Here is a 23,649-nt window from a genome sequence, read left to right as displayed (position 1 = left end):
TCATTCAGTTGGCTTTCATGCCTAAGGCAGGACTAGAACTCTCAGTGTCCTGTTGATTGGCCCAAAGTCATTCAGTTGGCTTTCATGCCTAAGGCGGGACTAGAACTCTCAGTGTCCTGTTGATTGGCCCAAAGTCATTCAGTTGGCTTTCATGCCTAAGGCGGGACTAGAACTCTGTGTCCTGTTGATTGGCCCAAAGTCATTCAGTTGGCTTTCATGCCTAAGGCGGGACTAGAACTCTCAGTGTCCTGTTGATTGGCCCAAAGTCATTCAGTTGGCTTTCATACCTAAGGCGGGACTAGAACTCTCAGTGTCCTGTTGATTGGCCCAAAGTCATTCAGTTGGCTTTCATGCCTAAGGCGGGACTAGAACTCTCAGTGTCCTGTTGATTGGCCCAAAGTCACCCAGCTTGCTTTCATAGCTAAGGTGGGACTTGAACTCAGGATTTTCCTCTTTCTAGCCTGCTGCCTTATCCCCTAGACTAGACCAAAATGGCTCACTTTTAATCTCTATTTAACAATTTCACCAATGCTAATTAACATTTATAATGCCTCTTTGTTCTTTGGCATGTCAACAGCCTTTGCAATACTACAGAAGCAAGATCTGATTTTGCTATGACAAATTAATGTACGCATTAACATTTTGATTTTTGTGTGTGTGTGCATATCCATCACAACTGTGGAATCCAGCAAATAAAGCTTTTCACCAGCTAGAAAATTTTCTGAAAAATATAGAAATCAGCTAAATGAACTGAGTCATTAACTTCATATTCTGGTCTTCACTTTTCTGAGCTCCACACATAGAGAAGAACACACAACTGAAATGCTAATTCCAAGGGCAAGGGGCTTGGGGGGGGGTTACAGTTCTTCCTCTTGGGCTTATTTTACAGTCTCCTCCCCCACAAAATACAGATCTCCCTCCAGTCCCAGAGTACACCAGAACTCTTTGGCTAACTGTTGCATGAAATTTGGGAGGGGCAGTGATAGAAAAAAGAGATTAAATTAATCTTGCGGGTCTATAATATTGACTTACATTACTGTTTTTAGAACAGAATGCATTTGAAACGCTTCTAAGAATTCATTCTTGAAAGGCAGACCTCCAACCACTACGGGTGTTCCATTTTGCCTTTATTCAAAACACAATAAGAGGCCATCAAATCACAATATATTCATTTCTCTATACATTCTCCAACAACTTTCTGAAGTTGTTTGGAAGAAAGGTTTTACAATTTCCCTATAAAGTAATGCTTTGAAAACCACAGATGTACCGTCTGTTCTTGAACCAGATTTTGCCCTTGTAGTATCAACTCTGCTGAATCTCCAGAGAGTTTTCTACTTCCTTGTCTAAATACCAAGGAGATGAAATCAGTCCAGAAATGTAGGGTTGAGAGGAAAAGCCTGTAAGTTGGACGACTAGGTCAGAATCCGCGAAAGAAAGCCGTCTGCCCTGTTCAATTATGATTATGAACTTATCAGAGCGGCCCACATTTTTAGACTTATAAAAACTTTCATCCATATTGTTCCTTTCCTCAGGACAGATGAGACACATAAAGGATGGGAGAGACTGAACTGCCAAAAAAAAAATCCTCCATCAGGATAACTGCGGAAAGAATTAGGCTAGGGATTTCTGGCTTGACAGCTCGCTTAATTCATCTTTGGGAATTTAGAACTGTGCTTGAACTTAATTTTCCCCCAAAAGAAGAGCTAGGAGAAAATGAAGGGAATGGGGGGAGGGAGGAAAAGGAGGAGGTTGGCAGGGAAAAAAGGTTGCAGATGACGGGCGGGTGGAAAAACCGCTGGGAAGAGTCATTGGATACCAGACGGGCGGTAAATAAATTTCACAAATAAATATATTTTGAAAGGTTCTCCTCCCATGGACCTTTAGGGCAGCAGGTTGGGGAAAGGTAGTTGGCAGAAGCTTTTCTGGGTTCAACAGCACTAGACAGATCCCAAATGGCAGCTACAAAGATACATTCACACAGCTTTTAATTCATAGTAGTATCAGAGGGATGTTCAGCTCATTGCAAAAGCCCCCAAATGCATTCGCATGTGTAGAAAAAGCTCTGTTAATTCACAATCATATCAGAGGGATGCCCAGCTCACTGCAAAAGCCCAAAGATGCATTCACACGTGTAGAAAAAAAGCTCTGTTAATTCACAACCTTATCGGAGGGGTGCCCAGCCCATTTGCAAAAACCCATTGCAGGATTGTGTGCGTGAGTGAGGAGTGAGTGAGGAGTGAGTGAGGTGTGTGTAGTGATGGGGGCTTCTATTATCATTAGGATTGCCACTGTAACACAAACACGTGTCTAAAACCCCGAGAAACGCGCGCTGCTTTTCGCCCCCATCCTTGTTCCCCGCCACTGCAAAACCACCCCCGCCCCAAATAACAAACCCTGGAATACCTTCCAATAGCAAAGCGCTTGGCTGTTTTAAACCCGCCAGGCTTTTTAAATACAATACACAACAATTAGCACGGCCCAGTCCTTCCCCACCACCCCATCGAGCTGAAACCCACGTGTTTCCCGTAACGTCTGAAGAGGCCCAAGGCTCCAACTCCAGCAGCTTCGCCCAATGGCTTGGGCTTCTGGACGGAGAAGCGAGAGGCGGGAAGGAAGGAAAAGCTCCTTCGCTGCCCGGCCCCGGGCTCCGAAAGGGGCCCCCGGAGAACCGCGAGCTCCCCACCGACCCTCCTCCGCCCTCCCGGGCGAAGCTTTTCGCGCCCTCCCGCCGGCATCTCCTCTTAACGCAGCAGCCCGGCCGCCTGGCAGACGGCACCCGGCGGCGGACACGTGTTCAGGCCGGGCCGACTCAGCTCCAGAGCGGGCCCCTGGCTTCCCTCCCGTCCTCCCCGCCGGACTCACCGCGGGTCTGCCCACCGCCACGGCCATGCTTCGCGCTGGGGTCTGCGGGCGCAAAGGAGGCTCTGTCCGGCGTCTCCTCTCACGCTGCCTCGCCTTCCGCCGCCCTTCGCCTCCGCCCGGCGCGGCCACTCCTTCTGGCTCCCCCACCCTCCTCCTCCTCCTCCCCCCGCTCGACTTTCGCCCGCGCTCGCTCGCGACTCTATAAGCGGGAACATGGCCACCCGGCTGGAAGCGACCATTCGGGGGAGTGGGGGGGAGGAGGAGAGAGAGGCGGGGCGGGGGAGGCGAGCGAAGAAGGAGAGGCGGGGGTCGAAGGACTCCCCTCCCTCCTCTCCTCTCCTCCCCTCCGCCCTTTGCTTTCTCAGCCCCGCCGGCGGCGGGCGGGCGGGCGGGCGAGCTGTCAGTCGCCCAACCGCGGGCTCAGGCGGCAGACGTTGCGCGCTCGGAGCCCCGAAAGCAGCGCTTCGCCGGGCCGGGATTTTGCGCGCCGCGCACCCCTCCGCGCCGGGCTTTTCTTGCGCGAGTCCGGGTCCCCGGGAGGGTGGGGGTGCGGAGGGGGGTTTCTTCTCTCCTAATTCGGGAGAGGAAAGGCGTGTGGGGGGGGGGGGTTGGCCTGCGAGTCTCCCCCCCACGCACACACACACATCTGGCACTTCCCGGGTGGGCAGCGACAGCCAGGGGCGCCCCTTGCTCCAGGCAAGGAAGCAGCCCGGCTCCTTTGCCAACATACAGGTGGTAGTCCTTGACTTACGACCGCAGTGGAGGCCAAAATGTCTGTCGCTAAGCGAGACGGCCAGGCAAGGAAGCAGCTAGAAAGCTGCCCAGCTTCTTTGCCCAGCATACATTCAATCCTTGACTTACGACCGCAATGGAGGCCAAAATGTTACTAAGTGAGACGGGGCGCCCCTTGATCCAGGCAAGGAGGCAGCTAGAAAGCAGCCCAACCTCTTTGCCAGCATACATGTAGTCCTTGACTTACGATCGCAATGGAGGCCAAAATGTTACTAAGTGAGACGGGGCGCCCCTTGATCCAGGCAAGGAGGCAGCTAGAAAGCAGCCCAGCTTCTTTGCCAGCATACAGGTAGTCCTTGACTTATGACCGCAATGGAGGCCAAAATGTCTGTCGCTAAGCAAGACAGCCAGGCAAGGAGGCAGCTAGAAAGCTGCCCAGCTTTTTGGCCAGCATACAGGTAAGTCCTTGACTTACGACTGCAATGGAGGCCAAAATGTTTGTCGCTAAGCAAGACAGTTGTTAAGCGGACTTTGCCCCATTTTAGGACCGTTCTTGCCATAGCTGTTAAACAAATTGCTGAAGTTGTTAAGTTAGTAACCGGCTGGTTAAGTGAAATCTGGCTTTCCCACTGAAGGTCGCAAAAGGGGGTCACATGATGTTGCAGCCACCCTAAATACGAGTTAGTGGGTTGAGCATTTGAATTTTGATCATGTGACCATGGGGATGCTGCAACGGTCGTAAGTGTGAAAAACGGTCACAAGTCACTTTTTTCAGTGCTGTTGTAGCATCGGCCACTAAATGAACTGCTGTGAGTCGAGGATGACCTGTAACAGAATAACAAGAGTTGGAAGGGACCTTGTAGGTCATCTAGTCCAACCCTCTGCCCAAGCAGGGGACCTTACACCATTTCTATCCAATCTCTTCTTGAAAGCTTCCAATGATGAAGTTCCCACAACTTCCAAAGGCAACTTCCGTTCCATTGGTTAAATTGTTCTCACGGTCAGAAAATTCCTCCTTATTTCCAGGTTGAATCTCTCCTTGATCCGCTTCCATCCATTATTCCTTGTCTGGAACAGGAAAAGAAAGACTCGCTGTTGGATCGCATCCCAAAGCTGAGTCAGTCACAAAAGGGGCAGCTTGAGAATCAGAATGCGAACTCAACACTCGTTCGCTTCTTCCTCTAATTTGGCCTCCTGCAGCTGATAAGACTGCTGCTGACCACGGAAGCTCCATGGAAGCTCTAGAGCCGTATTGGCGGACCTATGCCACGCGTGCCAGAAGTGGCACATAGAGCCATTCCCCTGGCATGCGAGAGGTTGCCCGGAAGAGCCCCACTGCGCATGCGCATGCCGCCGCCCAACAGCTGATTGTCGGGTATCTGGTGTGTATGCACAGGGTGGAGGGTGTGTGTGTGTGGGAGATGTGCGTGCATGTGCAGGGACACGCTACGTGTGGGGATTGCACACGCATGTGCAGACGTGCTGTGTGCGAGGGGGAAACGTGCGTGCATGCGCAGATGTGCTGTACACGGGAAATGCGTGCACATGCGCAGATGCGCTGCGCACGAGGAGGGAGTTGCGCATGCATCTGCAAAGACATGGTGCACAAGGGTGGGAATCGCACGGGCAGATGTTTGGCGCGCGAGGAAGGAGTCACGCACGCCTGCGCAAAGATGCACGGCGCGCGAGGGGGGAATTATGCGTGCAGATGCGCAGTGTGCAAGGGGGGGTCACATGCATGCACAGGAGGCATGGGGGGGCCCCCAGCACGCATTGCCTTCTGGGTGCTGGTACACGAGCGCACGCAATTATCGGCACAGGAGCCGAAAAAGGTTAGCCACCACTGCTCTAAGGCAAGGCCCATTTGCCTGCCTGTGAAGGTCTTCACAGCAGTCGTGCAAGGTGGAGAGGATGCCACATGGAATGGATTCACACCAGGGATGGGTTCCGACTGGTATAACTACCGGGTTTTTTTGCTCTGTGTCAAGCACGCATGCAATTTACTCTGCGTCGCGTGTGAGTGCAATTTACGACCTGCTGAGCTGCCCAGACAGTTGAGCAGTGCTGTGTGCAAGTGTGCAGTGGTTGGTGTGCAGTCTTTTTTTTCCTGCTTTTTTCAACCCGCAGCTGTGCCGCGCAAAGCAACCTGCGGTTGAAAAAGCAGGAAATAAAAGTCAGGTAAGAGCCGCGGTGAACCGGTTCTATGCCTGCTGCTCTTCGGAGCAACCGGTTCTACAGAGGTGGACAAAACCGGTAGAAACCCACTCCTGATTCACCCATTGCCCTAAGCCACCTATTATTTATTTATTTATTTATTTATTTTAACTATGATGGACTGAACTGGGACAAGTTCCTGATTTGCATTTCCTGCCCTAAGTTATAAAAAGCTGGATTCCCCCTGTCACAGGGGAGGGAAAATAAGTGTTTGGGTTTGTGCATCCCACGATCTTATTTTCATTCTTTCCTGGAGACACACACACACAGACAAATTCAGTGGCAATTCTCCAATCTTTGGCAACAGGGGTTTTGTGAAAATAAGGAACAAAGCAGACTTGCATTTTAAAAAATGCTAATTATGGTAGGCTTTTTAAAAATGAAACAAGTTTTTTTTTTAAATCCAGAGGAGCCAAATCTTTTTTTGTACTGGTTGTCCTTGACTTACGAACCACAACTGAGCCCAAAATTTCAGTTGCTAAGCAAGATGGTGGTTAAGTGAACTTTGCCCCCTTTTTACGACCTTTATTGCCACCATCACTAAGTGAATCGCTGCACTCGTGAAGGCTAGTCACGTGGTTGTTAAGTGAATCTGGGATCCCCCATTGACTTTGCTTGTCAGAAGGTCGTAAAAGGGGATCACATGACCCCCCGGGACCCTGCAACCATTATAAATGTGAAGTGGCCAAGTTTGAATTTTTTTTTTTTTTGAAAACAATTTTATTGATTTTTAAAGACAAGTTTAAATTTTGATCATGTGATCATGGGGAATGCTGCAATGGTCATTAAGTATGAAAAATGGTCACATGTCACATTCTTCGGTGCTGTTGTAACTGAACGGTTACTAAACCAATGGTTGTAAATCAAGGATTACCCATATTTGACCAGGTTTCAAGTAATGAGAAGCTTACAGAGTTAAATGCCAATGAGTAAATAAATAAATGTGATAAATCAATGGCAAAAAACCCCCTCCAAACTCAGAGCTTTTTTTGCGTTCATTTTCCCATCAATATAAAAAGGGAACTACGATCATTTGTATGAGAATGACGTGTATGTTTATGAAATGTAACTAGGCAATTGTCTAAAGCCAAAACGAGATAATTTTAAGCAACTTTCTCTCTTGGGAATAAGCAAGGGATGGGGAGAAAGAAACATTCCAACAATTGTTCAGTTTGATTAAATTGAGGAATTGGAGGATCGTATCTGGAATGTCACCAATTCTTGAATCGCCGGCTATTTTTCTTTTAATGTGATGAATCCACCCTATATTTATCATTAATACTATGCTTCCTTGTTTCAAAAGACTTTAAAAAGAGGGCAGAAGAAAAATCTGTAGAACAAGTCTGCCATACTTCCATTGGGTGTACTTAATTTGTCACCAAGGTGTGGCTAATGCCAGATACTGTCATCTAATTAGAGAGGAATGCCATGCGACTCAGGATATGGCCACTTCTTCTAGGAGGGCTCCTCCTTGTAGCTACTGTCATTAAGGACTCTAACCTGCTGCTGAACGGATGTGCCTTCCATCCATCTTTAAGTCTGTGGGAAACTAGATTGTTTTCAAATTGGTTGTTCCCAACTTTAATTCCTCTGTCATACAGATTTCCTGATTTCCTTCTGAGAATTCATGGGTGACGAAGTCTTAACAGAACTGGGAAACCATGAGGCTGTCCTTGGACCTTATTAAAGAAAGGAGGAAATAGGTTTATACAGGGGATTGAAAGCCAAAACATAAAGGATGGTTGGGTACAGAAGTGCATTCAGAAAGTTCTGACCAGTTCTGGAGAACCAGTAGCGGAAATTTTGAGTAGTTCGGAGAACCAGCATATCCCACCTCTGACTGGCCCCGCCAACCCCATCTCTTCTCTGCCTCCCGAGTCCCAGTTGATCGGCTGGGTCTTCTGTGGTTGCCCTGCACAGGACAATGGAGCTGGAAAGCAGGTTAGTGGGGTGGGGAGGGAATAGGGAGCTTACAGTATCCTTCCCCTGCCACGCCCACTAAGCCACACCCACCAAGCCACACCTGCAGAACCAGTAGTAAAAATTTTTGGAATGGAATGGAACGGAACGGAACAGAACAGAACAGAATAGAATAGATGATATGGAATGGAACGGAACGGAACAGAACAGAACAGAACAGAATAGAATAGAATAGATGATATGGAATGGAACGGAACAGAACAGAACAGAACAGAATAGAATAGAATAGAATAGAATAGAAATTCTTTATTGGCCAAGTGTGATTGGACACACAAGGAATTTGTCTTAGTGCAAATATTCTCAGCATACATAAAAGAAAAGATACATTCGTCAAGACTCAAGAACCATAAGATACAACACTTAATAGAAATAAAAGCTCTGGGGACCTGACAAAAGGGAGAGATCTTGCTAGGGTGTGTTTATACCATACTTGGGTGCAAATGAAGAAAGGGCCCAGGGCAGAGCACTAGAAAAGTGGTTGTTTTTTGCTAGCATCTGGCAATTTTCACAATTTTTTGTTTTTGAGGACCAACCAGAATGTTCTGGTGGAGATCATTGGTACCCTGAAGCCCCCTATTGGTCAACCAAGGGAATGTTTTTCATTACTTTGTATTTTCTCTAGAGCTACAGTATAAGAAATCCTGGCCTGTGTTTTGTGTGTGGGATTGTTTCAGTTCTTGTTTGTATCCATCTCTTTTCCGGATTCAGAGTATTCATCCAATTGCTTTCAGTATCCTTCTGGGATTGTAACATTTTGCTGAAAAACCAGCCAGACAATTTTGCTTTGAGGAAAAACAGTTTGCTTTTAAAACATGCCTTTCAAAAGGAAAGAGGAGTTTTGAAGACAAAATACACAATAACAGAGTTGAAAGGGACCTCGGAGATCTTCTAAATCCAGCCGTCACCAACTGGTGGTCCATGGACCACTAGTGGTCTGTGAGAAAATTTTGGTGGTCAGCAGAAAAATTATTTGCATTTTTAATATTGCACTAAATTAGGGATCCTCAAACGACGGCCCCTGGGCTGGATAAGTGCAATGAACATTTGTGTTGCTGCAGAGAGTCGGTTCCTTTGGGGTCTTTTTGTGTAGGTCGGAGGGGGGGCAAAACTTGGGGTCTGCTTCAGCCTCCTGGTGGGGGGCTTTGGGTGAAGGCTGGAGGGAAGGGCCGCTGGTGGCGAAGAGCCGGAGGGCCTTGTTCCAGTGGCACTGCATCATGGCCTGGAACTGGCTGACTATCTCAGCCTGCTGACTCTCCAGGCACCAGTACCTGGCCTTGCACTCCCGCAGGTCTTCTCTCTGCTTGGAAAGTCTATGCTCGTAGTCCTCAGTGAGGTGCTTCTGCTGAGCCTCCTTCTCGGTCAGATCCAATTTGAACTGAGCCGGCTGGTTTGCCAACTCTTTCTCATGGTGGCTGCTTAGCTCCAACAACTGCTTCCTGTTGGGGCCCTAAGGAGCCTGGGCGGGGAGGGGAGGAGTGGCTGGGAGGGGAGGGGCGAGTAGAGACCGGTGAGGTGCCCCTCAATGTGAGTGACACCAAGTTGGCCATGCCCACCCCATCACATGACCACCTAGCCATGCCCACCCAGCCAGTCATTAGGCAGATCATATTAGTGGTCCGCAGGATTTAAAATTACCAATTTAGTGGTTCCTGAGGTCCAAAAGGTCGGTGACCCCGGTTCTATAGTCCAAACTACTGCTCAAGCTATTGCCAATCCTTATCAGCTTGTTTTACGACTTAAGCTGATCTTTAAGCCAAGCACGGTAAGTAGTCTGTACATAAACTACAGTTTGTTCAAAACAACAAGTACTATAGATTTCCATATATATGGAAAACATCCACCGGAGTTGAAGAAGCTTCTTGGATAAGAAGCAAAACCAGAAAGTCAAGTTGCCTCTTGAAAAAAGCACAACCATGACCTGAATGACTGAGAATCTCTGTAGACACCTGCCAGTTATGCATTCAAGCTGGAGAAAGAAATAGAGACTTCTGACACTGACTTATACCAATGTTCCTCAATTTCTCCAACTTTATGATGTGTGGACGTGCTGGCTGAGGAACCCTGGGAGTCAAAAGTACACATCTCTTAAAATTGCTAAGAACACACCCATGGGCTTAGTCAGATTTACTTAACTGCATTACTAACTTAAGAGCTGCAGTGATTCGCTCAACAAATGTGGCCAGAAAGATCATAAAATGGGGCAAATTTCCCAAGTTCCAGCTGATCAGCTGGGTCTTCTTTTGTTGCCCTGCACAGGAGAACGGAGCTGGAAAGCAGGTTAGTGGAGTGGGGAGGGAGTGGGTATTTTACAGCAGGGGTCACCAACCTTTTGGACCTCAGGGACCACCAAACTCATAATTTTAAATCCTGCAGACCAGAGACTCTGGGAAAATCCGAAAAAAAGGCTGCAGGAAAATTCCCCACCCCATTTTCCTACCGATCGGTCAGTCTTTATTTGGGATCGCAGGATACCATCTCCAGCTCCGTTCTCAGGGAGAGAGAGAGAGAGACTTTTGGCTTCATGCAAGGAAAGCAGCAGCAGTCTTTCTTTCTCTCCCCCAAATTCCACCAGAAATGAGTCTTTGTGAGATTTGTCGCACCGGCGCAGCCTCTTGGAGCAGGAGGCCTTGCAGGGTCCCAAGGACTCATTTCTGGGAAAGTTTAAGGGAGAGAAAGAACAACTTTTGCTGCTTTCCTTGCGTGCAGCCAAAAGCAGCAGAAGAAAGAAGCGGAAAGAAGCCGCCCCGTGGCCAGGCGAGGCATGTGGGGCAAGTTCCCCCCTTCCCCCCTCCCCTCACTACCTCATGTTGTTCGCAATGCAAGTGACACAAGCCTTGTGTTCCCATGGGCCACGTGGGCGGCATAGCCTTGTGTTCCCACGCATCCTGGATTAATTGCTTTGGGGGGGGGGTGACATTTCTCTGTGGACCACCAAAATTTTCTTGCAGCCCACTGGTTGCTACCATTGTTTTACAGTATCCTTCCCCCAGGAGTGGGGAGGGAATGGGGATTTTGCAGTATCCTCCCCCTGCCATGGCCACCAAGCCACACTACACCCACCAAGCCACACCCACAGAACCGGTAGTATTTTTTTTTAAAATCCAAGCTCCCTATAATATTACAATTATCAATGCAATCTTCCAGCAGAAGAGCCAATTTTTGAATTTAAAATTTTAATTAAGGGGTGGAGGGCATGGAAGATGGACCGCAACACGTTTTTCTCTTCCTACATTTTCAAACATACATCTTCAAACATACATCTTCCAACATCTCAACATTTTCTCTTCCTACATCTGCTTTCGATATCTCAGCCTGGTAAGATTCTCATCTTTTTTTTTTTTTTTTTGCACACTTATTATGTAACTGTAATTACAGCAAAAGCCACATGGCTGCATTATGCAATCCCTATCAAAACAAAGCGATGCCACACTGCCTCCTAACATTTTTCAACACTTGTGCCATTTCCTATTTTTATAAATCATCAGGGGTGTCTTACGTAAGGTAAATAACCATTAAATATTTCCCAACCTGCCTCTTCAAATGAGAGCAAGGTTGTATTAAAGAATTTTATTTTATTTAAAGGAACAGCATTTTAAAGAATGCTGTTTAAGAAAGGCTAGTGCAGCTTTACTCGGCCTTGGGCCTCTTAAAATCTGTGGACTTCAATTCCCAGAATTCCCCAGCAGGCCAGCCAGACCATCAGAGTGCTGATAATCAGATGACTGCAAAGAATATACTGTATTTTTTGCACTATAAGACAGACTTTTCTCCCCCGAAAAAGTGGATGGAAATGTCTGTGCATCTTATGGAATGAATATTGCTAAAGCCCCGCCCACCCACCAGTCCTGACCATTCGGCCATTTTTGGCCTCTGCATGATTTTGGCCTCTGCGCGGCCCGTTTTTGGCCTCTATGTGCCCTGTTTTTTGGGCTGCTTTTGGTTTCCGCACATCCCATTATTGGCCTCCACGGAGGCCAAAAATGGGGTTCTTGGAGGCCAAATTGGGACACCCAGAGGCCAAAAACCAGAGTGCGTCTTATGGTCAGGTGTGTCTTATGGAGCAAAAAATATGGTAAATCCTTTCATCAGAACTGAAGAAGCTTCTTGAATGAGAAGCGAAAGATTTTCAAGGAAAAAAACAAAACAACGAAGGCCAGTTGACTTTTGGAAAACCTTTGGGACGTCCTGCAAAAGTGATATTAGCTAGATTTCCCGGCCCCCTCTTCTGTCAGTAGCATCAGGACCACTTAAAGCAAAAATGATGCTGTTCTATCTTCCTCTGATGCGGTAAAGGATTTCTCTTTTCTCCGCTTGGTGATTGTGTCTGTCTGTCTGTCTGTCTGTCTGTCTGTCTGTCTGTCTGTCTTTCTGTCTCTGGTAGGGGGAACTAAACTTCCAAACTGATTGGCTACATTTACGTGCGATTAAACCAGGAGTGGTGGGGAAAAGACAGGATTTGCTTGGCAAACAGCCAATTTCGCAGTGCTCAGCGGCAGAGAAGGTGTCAGTCTGTGCTCCATTCAAAATCCAAGAAAGACTCTTCCAATTAAAAGTTCTGAATATGATCATGTGGGCATCTTCAGGTGGTGATGAGGCCTCTGTCCGTTGACCTTGACATATTTTGATAACATTTCACAGCTGCGCAAAGGAAAGAAAAAGCTAGGTAAGGAAATAGAAACTTAAGAACAGGGGAGAATAGTGAGAAAGATGCGTAGCAGTAGAAAAGACGTAGAAAAAAAATGTAGAAGAGATCTTGAAGGCTGACAGAAGGGAAAGTACACATTCAAATCTCTCTTAATTGGCAGCCTTCTCTCTGGATTTAACCAATAAGCAAGCCATCCCTTCTGAAGAGAGAGCGGTCACTTACACGTTATCCCTTTCCCTTTCACTTGCTGCCTTGCCAAAGAGACAATGGGAAAGACGTTCCGAGAATGTTAGAGAACATTGTCAGAATACTGTGGCATTCACAAGGGACAGCTGGGGATCATAGGCGACAGGGAAGTCTTCCAGTACAGGTAGTCCTTGACTTACAACCAAAACTGGGACAGAATTTCCAGTAGAACAGGAGTCCCCAGGCTAGCTGCAGCCCGTTCAGAACTGGGCCGCGGAAGCAGTAGGCGGGTGAACACAAGCACACAGCTCCATTTGTGCAAAAGGCGGACATGTGTGCCCACCGATTGCACAAATGGATCTATGTGTGCACGCTCACTGTTGAGGTAATTCCCCGTTAGGAGAATGAGCGCATACAGGGTGACGTAGTGAGAGAAGTGTTTGAATAATACACACACAGCACACAGATACACTGTACAGTTAATGTAGGTTTTTACTTTCAGTAAACGTTTAAGTAAAGTCCACACAGTCCAAGTCATTCACTGGTAAAGCAGTCAGTGTTCAGTCCAGGGATAACTCCAGTAACAAAGTCCAGTATCAAAAACAGTTCAGTAACAGACTTACATCAAAGATCAGTAGCAGTCATGTAGGAGGAACTGCAAAACTCTCCAACAGAAGGAAACAGAGACTCACTCACACACAGAGACTTCTTCTGAGACTAAAACAGCCCAGGTTTTTGGCTCCATCTTATGGCCATTTGCGGAACCACACCCAATCAATTACACTTTTAGCATTCCCTTAAAGAGACAGTATTAAAATGTCTATCTTGGTTTATATATTTCCAACCCAAATAGCTGTTAGGTGACTTACATTCCTAACTCTCACCCACCCACCACTCATGCAGAACCATTCCTTCTTCTGCCAGTCCGCAAAGCCGGAACATTTGAGGATTGTTGCTATACAAAATGACCAGGGTGAACTCGGGGTCAAGCATGTCATCAGTCTGGAGTCCCTTCGCACCAGGGATGGGCTTCAAAAAATTTAGCAACCGGTTCTCTACCCAGGATTGCCCATTTTTCACCCTTCCTGGACTTTCCTCAAGCCTCCAGGAGGGCGAAAATGCCCCCCCCCAGGCTCCAGAGGTCCATTTTTCACCCTCCCGGAGCCTCCATGCAGGCTCTGCACTTACCTGGGATCCAAAATGGGCCATGTGGAGACTCCTGGGAGGGAGGGGTGGGGCAGGGTTGGAGGGGCAGAGTGGGCGTGGCCAGCCAGTCCTCAGAACTACCAGTTCAGTGAACCAGATATAAAATTAACATCCGGTTCGCTTGAAGTGGTGCGAACCAGGAGCTTCGCACCCCTGCTTCGCACCCAAGAGATCTAAGGCCGGCCCTCCTTGAATTCTGTTGACCCTTATCTACCGCTAAATTTGCCTTGACTGTTAGTAGTTCAGATTCTTGTAGAGACAGCATGGAATAAACTAGTACAGCTATTAGTCTTCTACTTAATGACCACAACTGACGCCAAAATTTCTGATGCTAAATGAGAAATTTGTTAAATGAATTTTGTCCCATTTTATGACTTTTCTCGGCTGTGTTCATTAAGCGAATCACTGAAGCAGTTAAATTAGTAACACGGTTGTTAAGTAAATCTGGTTTCCTCATTGACTTTGCTTGTCAGAGGGTCACAAAAGGGGATCACATGACCCTGGGGACACTGCACACCGTCATAAATGCGAGTGAGTTGTCAAGCATCTGAATGTAAATCACATGACCATGAGGATGCTGCAACAGTCATAAGTGTGAAAAATTTTAATTGTTTCAAATGAACCATTTCAATAGGACATCACCTGAACAATTTCTGTTGTTATATTCCAATCATAAGTATCATCTTGCTGTATCTTACCACATCTCATTTATATGTATTAAATCACATTTGCCCTGTGGAATCCTTGGTATTCTCTGAGCTGGGTTGTTTTGCGTGCATTTCATTACCCAACTAGATAACATCATCAGTGCTAGTAAATGTGGGGTTTGCTCCCTGTTTGTGGTACCCTGCCCTGCGAGTTTTGGTGAGGATGTGGTTTCCTCCTTGATTGTTTGTCTGGTGTTAATCCCTGCTTATCTGTGTGCAAGCTACAGGAGAGGATGTTTACTGGTCTTTTAGTTTCCTCCTTGGCTTTTTTATGGTCTCTTTTTAATGGTGCGTAAAAGTGGTCTACCTCTATGTGTCTAGTGATGGCTGGTTAGCCTGGATGCCAAGCTTGCAAGAATTCCCAAGCGGCCTTGGATTTACAATTGGATCAAGACTCATGTGAGGCTTATGTATGTTTACACTGTTCCATAAAAGCATGGGAAGATGGATCCACTGACTTTAACCCTCCACCGTTCTTCCTGCGTCTCCTTAAATTCATTTAAAAGCCCACCTAATTGAAATTGCCATGCCATTTTAAAAATCCACCTTGGTAATCTTGTGCCAACAGTCCATCGTTTATATGCTTCAAGCTGAACTTCCACCCATAAACCACAACTGCACAACTTGTGTTGCCAGCTATGGGCTTCCAGATTTATCTCCTTTTTTTCCAGTTCTCTTATATGGACAGGAATGATGAATGAGACGACCACTTAAACCCTCAAGATCTTGATAGTTTCTTCTAAATCTGAAATGATACACTTTTAACTTTTCTTTATGGTGTCATTTGTCTGCAGAAAGGGTTATGTGCATTTTTGACAATTATATTATGTTATCTATTCTGGTATGAGCACTATGTGCATTTTTACATTCATTTTCTCAGAATGCATAGACACGATTGAAGGAGGGAAAAGCGGAAGCTTCAGCTGCAATGATTGCATAGATTGCATAGACCTAACATACAGATAGACTGCTCACTTAGAGTGGTACGGTGGCCTAGAGGTGGAACGCTCGCCTCACAATCAGGAGATAGGTAAAGGCAGAGATTTCTCTCTCTGGGCACGATGAGAATTTATTTGCTGAACGAAACTCCACACTGGCAACAGGAAGGGCATCCGGCCAGTAAAACACTCAGCTAGTTCTTTTCAGTTGCCTAGACTCCACCTCACAAGGGATTATGGGGTCCTTAAAAGAGGATGATGACAGATAGACGGCTCACTTAGGGACCATTTGAAGTTATGATGGGCCCCCGAAATTCAAATTCAAAATACCATTGGCTGCCACCCATGGTCACCTGACTGCATTTTGGATGCTTTGCAACCGGCCAGCATCAGAATAGAGCTGGAAGGGACTTTGGAGGTCATCTAGTCCAGCTCCCTGCTCAAACAACAGACCCTATACCATTCAAGACAGTCCAGTCTCTTCTTATAAACTCCCAGTGATAAAGCACACCACATTCCGGAGGCAAAGCCGTTCCACTGGTGAACTGTCTCTCTGTTTGGAAATTCCTCCTTAATTCCAGGTTGTTTCTCTCCTTGATTCATTTCCATCCATTGTTTCTTGTCCTGCCCTCCGGTGCTTTGGAAAATAAATCGACTCCTCTCTTTTTGGGGGGCAACCTCACATATACTGGGATACTAACTATCATGTCCATAACCATAAATGGTGGTTTGCAGCACCCCATGGTCACGTGACTGTGATTCACAACAAAAACCTGGCTTGCTTCTGATTTCCAGGCCAAAAATGTCATTTGCAGAAAATGGGTTCATTTAACAAGCAGTACACACACACACAAAAAAGAAACCATAAACTTGGTTCAGTCACAGGACGAACTGTTTAATAACTAGCCCGACCTAACAACCATAATTTTGTGCTGGATTAAGCTCATAAAGTGAGGATTATCTGTAACCTAAGAAATAGCCCAGCAGATGGAAGCACTTGGTTGACCTTCCATAGTGTTGGAAACTAAGCCTGTAGAATATTTGAAAAGGTAAAAAGTCATGTAAAGCAGGGGTCCCCAACCACCGGTGTGGACTTCAACTCCCAGCCAGCAAAGCTGGCTGAGGAATTCTGGGAGTTGAAGTCCACAACTCTTAAAGTTGCCAAGGTTGGACACCCTGCTGTAGAATATTTGAAAAGGTAAAAAGTCATGTAAACTTAGGTTTCCTTGTCCAGTTGTGTCTGATTCTAGGGCGCAGTGCTCATCTCCATTTCTTAGCCAAGGGAGCGAGCATTGTCCAAAGACAATTCCCATGGTCATATAGCCAGCAAGACTATATGCCAAAAGATGCATGGAACGCTGTTACCTTCCTGTCAAAGTGGTACCTATTTATTTATTTTTATTTATTTTATTGATTTATTTGGTTTGTCAATTGCTTACAAGATAATAGGTATAAGTAAAAACATAGTTATGAATACATGGGTACATACAAGAAAAATAAAAGAAACAATAGGACAGGGACGGTAGGCATGTTGGTGCACTTATGCATGCCCCCTACAGACTTAGGAAAGGGGTGAGGTCTGCTCACCCCTTTCCTAATTTATAATTTTCCTAATTTATCTATTAGCATGCTTTTAAACGGCTGGATGGACAGGAGCTGGAGCAAGAGACAGGAGCTCATTCCTTGGCACAGCACTCGGATCTCAAACCTGGGTTATCGACTTTCCAGCTGACAAGCTCAGCATCTATAGAGCCTTAGTGAGACCACACCTAGAGTACTGCATCCAGTTTTGGTTCACCACACTATAAAAAAGATGTTGAGACTCTAGAAAGAGTGTAGAGAAGAGCAACCAGGATGATTAGAGGACTGGAGGCTAAAACTTACGATGAACAGTTGCAAGAACTGGACATGGCTGGTCTAGTGAAGAGAAGGACCAGGGGAGACATGATAGCAGTCTTCCAATATTTGAGGGGCTGCCACAGAGAGGATGAAGGGGTCAAGCTATTTTCCCAGGCACCCGAAGTCAGACAAGGAATAATGGATAGAAACTGATCAAGGAGAGATTCAACCTAGAAATAAGGAGAAACTTTCTGATAGTGAGAACAATCAACCAATGGAACAGAAGTTGCCCTCAGAAGTTGTGGGAGCTTCATCACTGGAGGCTTTCAAGAAGAGACTGGACTGCCATCTGTCAGAAATGGTGTAGGGTCTGCTGCTTGGGTGGGTGGGTGGGGGGTTGGACTAGATGGCCTAAAAGATCCCTTCCAACTCTGTTAATCTGTTAAAGAAGATTCAAGATCTGTGGTGGCGCAGTGGTTAGAATGCAGAATTGCAGGGCCAACCATGACCCGGATGAATCTCTTATAGACATAAACCTGGAAGAAAGTTCAAAAGAAAAAAAAAACAACTATATGAGATGGAAAAAAAAATGCTTGCTATGAAATGTGGAAAAACATATTATCTCCATTTTGTTACCTGGACTAAATGAATGATTCCTATTTATGTGCATTAAGAAACAATCAGAAATGCAATTAGGTTGCAGAGTGAAGCTGCAAGAGGGGGCAGTTGAAATTAATATTGACCTTATGCATGCACTTAAAAAGTAATTTAAGATATGAAAATCACTTCTGCGTGGCAGCCAGGTAAACCTGTTCCACCTTAAAAGGTCCTTTAGGCATTTCATGCAGATTAAACTAAAGTCTCCTTCAAGGAAAACTGAACTCCTACTGACTTTATGGAAAGCTTCACCACAATGTCTATGGAGATTCTCAGTCATCCAGGTCATGGTTGTCTCAAAGGTGTTTTTTCAAAAGACAACTGGACTTTGTTTTTTCTTGAAGACGTTGGTTCAGATAGAACTCAAGAAGCTTCTTGAAATGTCTTCTAAGAAAAACCAGAAAGTCCAGTTGCCTCTTGAAAAAGCATCTTTGGGATAATCATGACTTGGATGACTAAGAATCTCCATAGACATTTTAGCTGTGCAATTTAAGATAAACACTCTCAAATAGTGCAGGAATATGAACGGATTTCCAGAAAAATGGCAGATTACAGGTGCCCTTTCGGCAAATGGCCAGCTGTCTGCAAGGAATATAAATCCTTCCATTCCCCACTAATCCGGTCAGAGCTGAAGAAGCTTCTTGGATGAGAAGCTAAATGTCTTCAAAGAAGAACAAGAGAGTCCAGTTGCATCTTGAAAAAGCACTTTTGGGACTTCACCATTATGAAGACGTCTATTATTGTTGTTATATATTTGCATACTCACCTTGGATAGGTCAGTCTGGACGGCGGGAAATTTGAAGAGCCGTCATTGGCCACGAGCCGCGAGCAGCCCGCTATAAAAAAGGCTGCTGTGGTTTCGCCGACGGTCAGGTTCTAAAGAGAATAAAGAGAATAAAAGATCAACTGGGTCTCGAGTCTTTGTTCCCACAACGCAACAATTGCCATTTTCCAGGACTGTTTCTCCCCCAAATTTTCCAATCTATCCACAGCCTGATATTTTCTAGAGGTCTCCTTTCCAAACGAAGGGGGTGTGATGGCTCAGTGCTTAAAGAAAACAGATAACAGATCATCAGAGTTGGAAGGGACCTTATAGGTCATCTTGTCCAACCCCCCCGCCACCCAAGCGGGAGATCCTATACCATTTCTAAGTAACCTCTAGTTGCCAAATTTGGAGACCTCTGGCATAAAGTATAGGCTGCTAATTTTATGGTTCTCAAAGGCTCTTCAGTCAGCAAACAACGGTGGGAAGAGAGATCAGGAAAGTCTTCATACTTCATTCAATGATCCAGACAAACAAAGGCGTCCTGTTTTTTTAAGTTGCCTTGCCAGTAATTAGGGAGTGTTTAATGCTGCCTCAAGCTAGTCTAGAGAAAAGAAAGACTAACAGTAATTCCAGTATTTGAGGGGCTGCCACAAAGATGAAAGGGTCAAAATATTCTCCAAAGCACCTGAAGGCAGGACAAGAAGCCATGGATGGAAACTAATTTAGGAAAGAAGCAATGTATATGTATATAAAAGTGAAATACCACTCACACATCATCACAAAATCTCCAGAACCGTAAAGCCCACAAACTTGAAATTTGGCACGTATGTTCCTCTTGGCTTCTAGGTGCTCACCAAGAAAGGATTTTTCGAAATGGCCATCAGAGCATTAGTATTTCGTATATTATTATTATTATTATTATTATTATTATTATTATTATTATTATTATTATTATTATTATTATTATTATTATTATTATTATTATTAACATGCTCTGATGCTAAGGAGTTCTATTCCTCATCCCCACCAGCTCATTGCTTTTTCAGGAGGCAATTGGACTTTCTTCTTTTATCTTTTGAAGATGTTTTGCTTCTCATCCAAGAAGCTTCTTCAGCTCAGCACTGAAGAAGTTTCTTGGATGAGAAGCAAAACGTCTTCAAAAGAAAAACAACACCAGAAAGTCCAGTTGCCTCCTGAAAAAAGCACCTGTGGGACAACCATGACCTGGAGGACTGAGAATCTCAACAGACTTTGTGCTTGTCAGAAGGCCGCAAAAAGGGGAATCACGTGACCCTGGGAAACTGCAACCATCACAAATATGAACCATAAATCTACCTGACTATACAGTGATTCTTCCAGATCAGGTTTCAGCCTGTGATGAGGTAACCTCTGATACTGTACATGTCCATTCATGCAATGGAAACTGATCCGGCTACATGGCTGAGCAGGCCAATAACAGCACACACCATGTAGGTTAAAATGACAAGGAAAAAATAATATTCCCATCCCCATTCAAGATCATTTACATTTTTCTTTTATTTCTATGACCTTTATTAAGCATTGGTTCAGAGCTCACAGGGTTCTCTGCCTTTAAAAACATTGTGCAATGATAACTTTGGTCTAATTCTAGATTCAAGCACCGCATCTCAATTCACTTACTAACCATGGGAAGAGAAGTCATAAAATGGAGCAATATCACTGGACTATCTTATCTAGATCCAGTCCATCGCCTACTGGCTCCATCATCTCCACTGTGGTTAAATCCTTAAAATTGATGCTTCCACTAAGAAAGATTTCCACTAAGAAATCTCCAATTCTCAAACAAAACGCCTTCTCTTTCAAATCCATTAATAATGACTTAAATTCCATCCAGTGTATGTACATGCGCACCACACAATATAACCATCTGTTGTTCTAAAGGTCACACATTCACTCAGTCTCAAGGACAGGCAATTTGAATTATGCATTTTTATTGTAAATATTGTATCATCTTCTTCCCACTCCAAAATATAGAGATGACCTTGTGATGACATAATGCAGCATGGCAACAAAGCTTCTTTGAATAGCTGTTTGTGATTTTTCTCTTTTTAAATGGATCTACCAGATTTGGGCTGCACAAATGCAGCTATCCCCCAGATGGCAGTAAAGAGTTCTTTTTAATCTGTTTCCTGCCCTCTAATACAGTGGTCCCCAACCACCGGGCCCCGGACCGGTACCGGTCCGTGGATCATTTTGTACTGGGCCACCTACTTTGCTTGGGCGCCGCCATCTTGTTTCGACGGTGCTTGAGAAAGTGCTTCCGGGTGAGCTCGTCGGTCGTCGGTTGGATGGAAAGCGGCGTTTGGGTGCTGAAGGAATCCTCGCGCCTTAGTTTCGTCGAAGAGGGGGGGCGGCTTCGAACGAAGAGCCGTCCCGATGGCGGTGGAGTCAGAAAGAGAAAAAAAAGAAAGAGCCCGAAAAGCCCATCGATCGCGAGAAGGTACAAAGGAGGAGTTGAAGGTGGCGGGGAGAAGCGGGGGACTGCTGGCTGGCCGGTCGCTCGGCTCGCCTTGCCTTGGTCATGCGTGCTGATGCCGGTACCGGTCTGTGGATCATTTTGTGATGCCGGTACCGGGCTGTGGTACAAAAAAGGTTGGGGGCCACTGCTCTAATAGTCATTTGCATTTTTGCAACCCAGATCTGTAGTGATGATCAAATTATAATTTTTTTGGCCAAGTAGCCAAGAAACCTAATACAGTCCTTAATTGTATAAACAGAGGCACAGAATCAAAATCATGTCAAGTATTAGTAATGCTTTATAAAACCCCAAGAAACACCTGGAATACAGCATCCAGTTTTGGTCACCACATCACATTACACCACATTACAGAAAAAAATGTTGCAACTTTGGAAAAAGTACAGAGAAGAGCAACTAGAATAGAATAGAATAGAATAGAATAGAATAGAACAGAACAGAACAGAATATAGAATGGAATAGAATATAGAATGGAATGGAATAGGATAGGATAGGATAGGATAGGATAGGATAGGATAGGATAGGATAGGATAGAATTTTTATTGGCCAAGTGTGATTGGACACACAAGGAATTTGTCTTGGTGCAAAAGCTCTCAGAGTACATAAAAAGAAAAGATACATTCCAAGAGTCAAGAATCATAAGGTGCAACACTTAATGATAATCATAGGGTACAATCAGCAATCAAATCATACTAGGAAACAGTCAATATAAATCGTAAGGGATACAAGCGACTAAGTTACAGTCATACAGTCACAAGTGGGAGGGGATGGGTGATAAGGAGGGATGAGAAGATTAACAGTAATAGTAGTGCAGACTTTGTAAATAGTTGGACAGTGTTGAGGGAATTATTTGTTTAGCAGAGTGATGGCATTTAGGGGGAAATGACTAAAAGCCTGGAGACTAAAACATATAATGATTGCAGGAACTGGGTATGGCTAGTCTAGAGAAAAGAAGGACTAGGGGGGACATGATAGCAGGTCCAATTATTTTTTAAAGCACCAGCAGGCAAGACAAGAAACAATGGATTGAAACTAATCAAGGACAAGCAACCCGGAATTAAAGTGTAACTTCCTAACATTTAGAACAATTAGTAATCATAGGAATGGCTCGCCTTCAGAAGTTCTGGGTGCTTCTTCACTGGAGGTTTTTAAGAAGAGATGGGACAGCCATTTGTCTGAAATGGTATAGGCAGGGTCTCCTGCTTGAGGAAGGGGTTGGACTAGAAGACCTCCAAGGTCCCTTCCAGCTCTATTCTGATTGATTGATTGATTGATTGATTGATTAAAGTGAACCACTTATCTCTTTGAGTTATGGAGATAGCCTTCAGGCTGCTGGGAAACCCATTTATGCCTGTCCTTCTTAATCTTCTCTAAGCCAGTTTAGAGTTATCAGCTGCCAGAGGCTTGCAGGAAATACCACCCTTCTCTTGACTACAGGAGATATTTAGCAGAGTCTGTTTAGCAGAGTCTTTGATGGTGGCTTCATTGCAAATATTTACCAACAAGGCTCTGTTCCTTTTCACTTTCAAAGTGTGTTCCCAATCCAACCAATCAATGCTTGTCCTTGTGATTTCTATGATTTTTAGAAAGTAATAATCAGAGCACACAGGTTCAAACTGGGATGTTCTAAGCTGCAGGGTTGTGGACTTCATTAAATCCTGTCCAGGATTTCAGTCCTGTAAATGCCAATAAACCGAGACCTACAATTTGATTTGATCTGTTCTGCCAACTTCAGCAAGGCCTTGCAGAGCTGAAGTTGTGTTCTCAAGCACACTTCCTGATTCGACTCTGCAATGCCACATTTTTGGGGGAAGGGAGAATGCAAGCAAGCAATTTCCAGAATGTCTGGAATGTGGAAACGCAACCAGGTTGCAATAAGGTGAACCTGTGTGAACAGAACAGAACAACAGAGTTGAAAGGGACCTTGGAGGTCTTCCAGTCAACCCCCTACTCAAGCAGGAGACCCTATACCAGGAGTGTCAAACTCAAGGCCCGGGGCCGGCCCACGGGGTGCTTAGATCTGGCCCGCAGGGCTGCCCTGGAAACAGTGAAGGACCAGCCGGCAGTGCCTCTGCAAGTGAAAACAGAGCTAGGGAGGCCCTCTTGAGCTCTGTTTTCACTGGCAGAGGGTTGCAGGAGGTTGTTGCAGCCCAAAACGGAGCTCAGGAGCCTGTTTTCACTGGCAGAGCTCTTGGGCCGCCACAGGCAACCCCAACACGAGTGATGTTGAGTTGCCCCACTCCCCCACCCCCCGCAGGTCAAACACAACGGTGATGAGGCCCTCAATGAAATCGAATTTGACACCCCTGCCCTATACCATTTCACACAAATGGATATCCAGTCTCTTTTTGAAAGCCTCCAGTAATGGAGCACCCACAATTTCTAGAGGCAAGTTGTTCCAC

At 45.5% G+C, this 23,649-nt stretch overlaps 1 protein-coding gene across 5 annotated transcripts in view; it reads right to left on the bottom strand.

Annotated features, from left to right (window-relative positions):
* Nucleotides 1-3,012, bottom strand: part of SEPTIN11 (septin 11) — a 139,651-nt gene extending 136,639 nt beyond the window's left edge. For all 5 annotated transcript variants that reach the window (XM_087962743.1, XM_087962745.1, XM_087962744.1 and 2 more), the window contains exon 1: nucleotides 2,863-3,012. In XM_087962743.1, coding sequence (XP_087818869.1) covers nucleotides 2,863-2,889 — 27 coding nt within the window. In that variant the 5' untranslated portion in view covers nucleotides 2,890-3,012. The remainder of the gene's footprint in view (nucleotides 1-2,862) is intronic.
* Between the last annotated feature and the right edge of the window lie 20,637 nt (nucleotides 3,013-23,649).

This window comes from Notechis scutatus, chromosome 4 (genome assembly GCF_049901735.1).
Source record: "Notechis scutatus isolate UNSWTSFEM ecotype Mainland chromosome 4, rNotScu1.2, whole genome shotgun sequence".
Classification (NCBI taxonomy): Eukaryota; Metazoa; Chordata; class Lepidosauria; order Squamata; family Elapidae; genus Notechis; species Notechis scutatus.
Note: the sequence above shows the minus strand (reverse complement) of the source record. Positions and strands in the feature narration are given on the sequence as shown.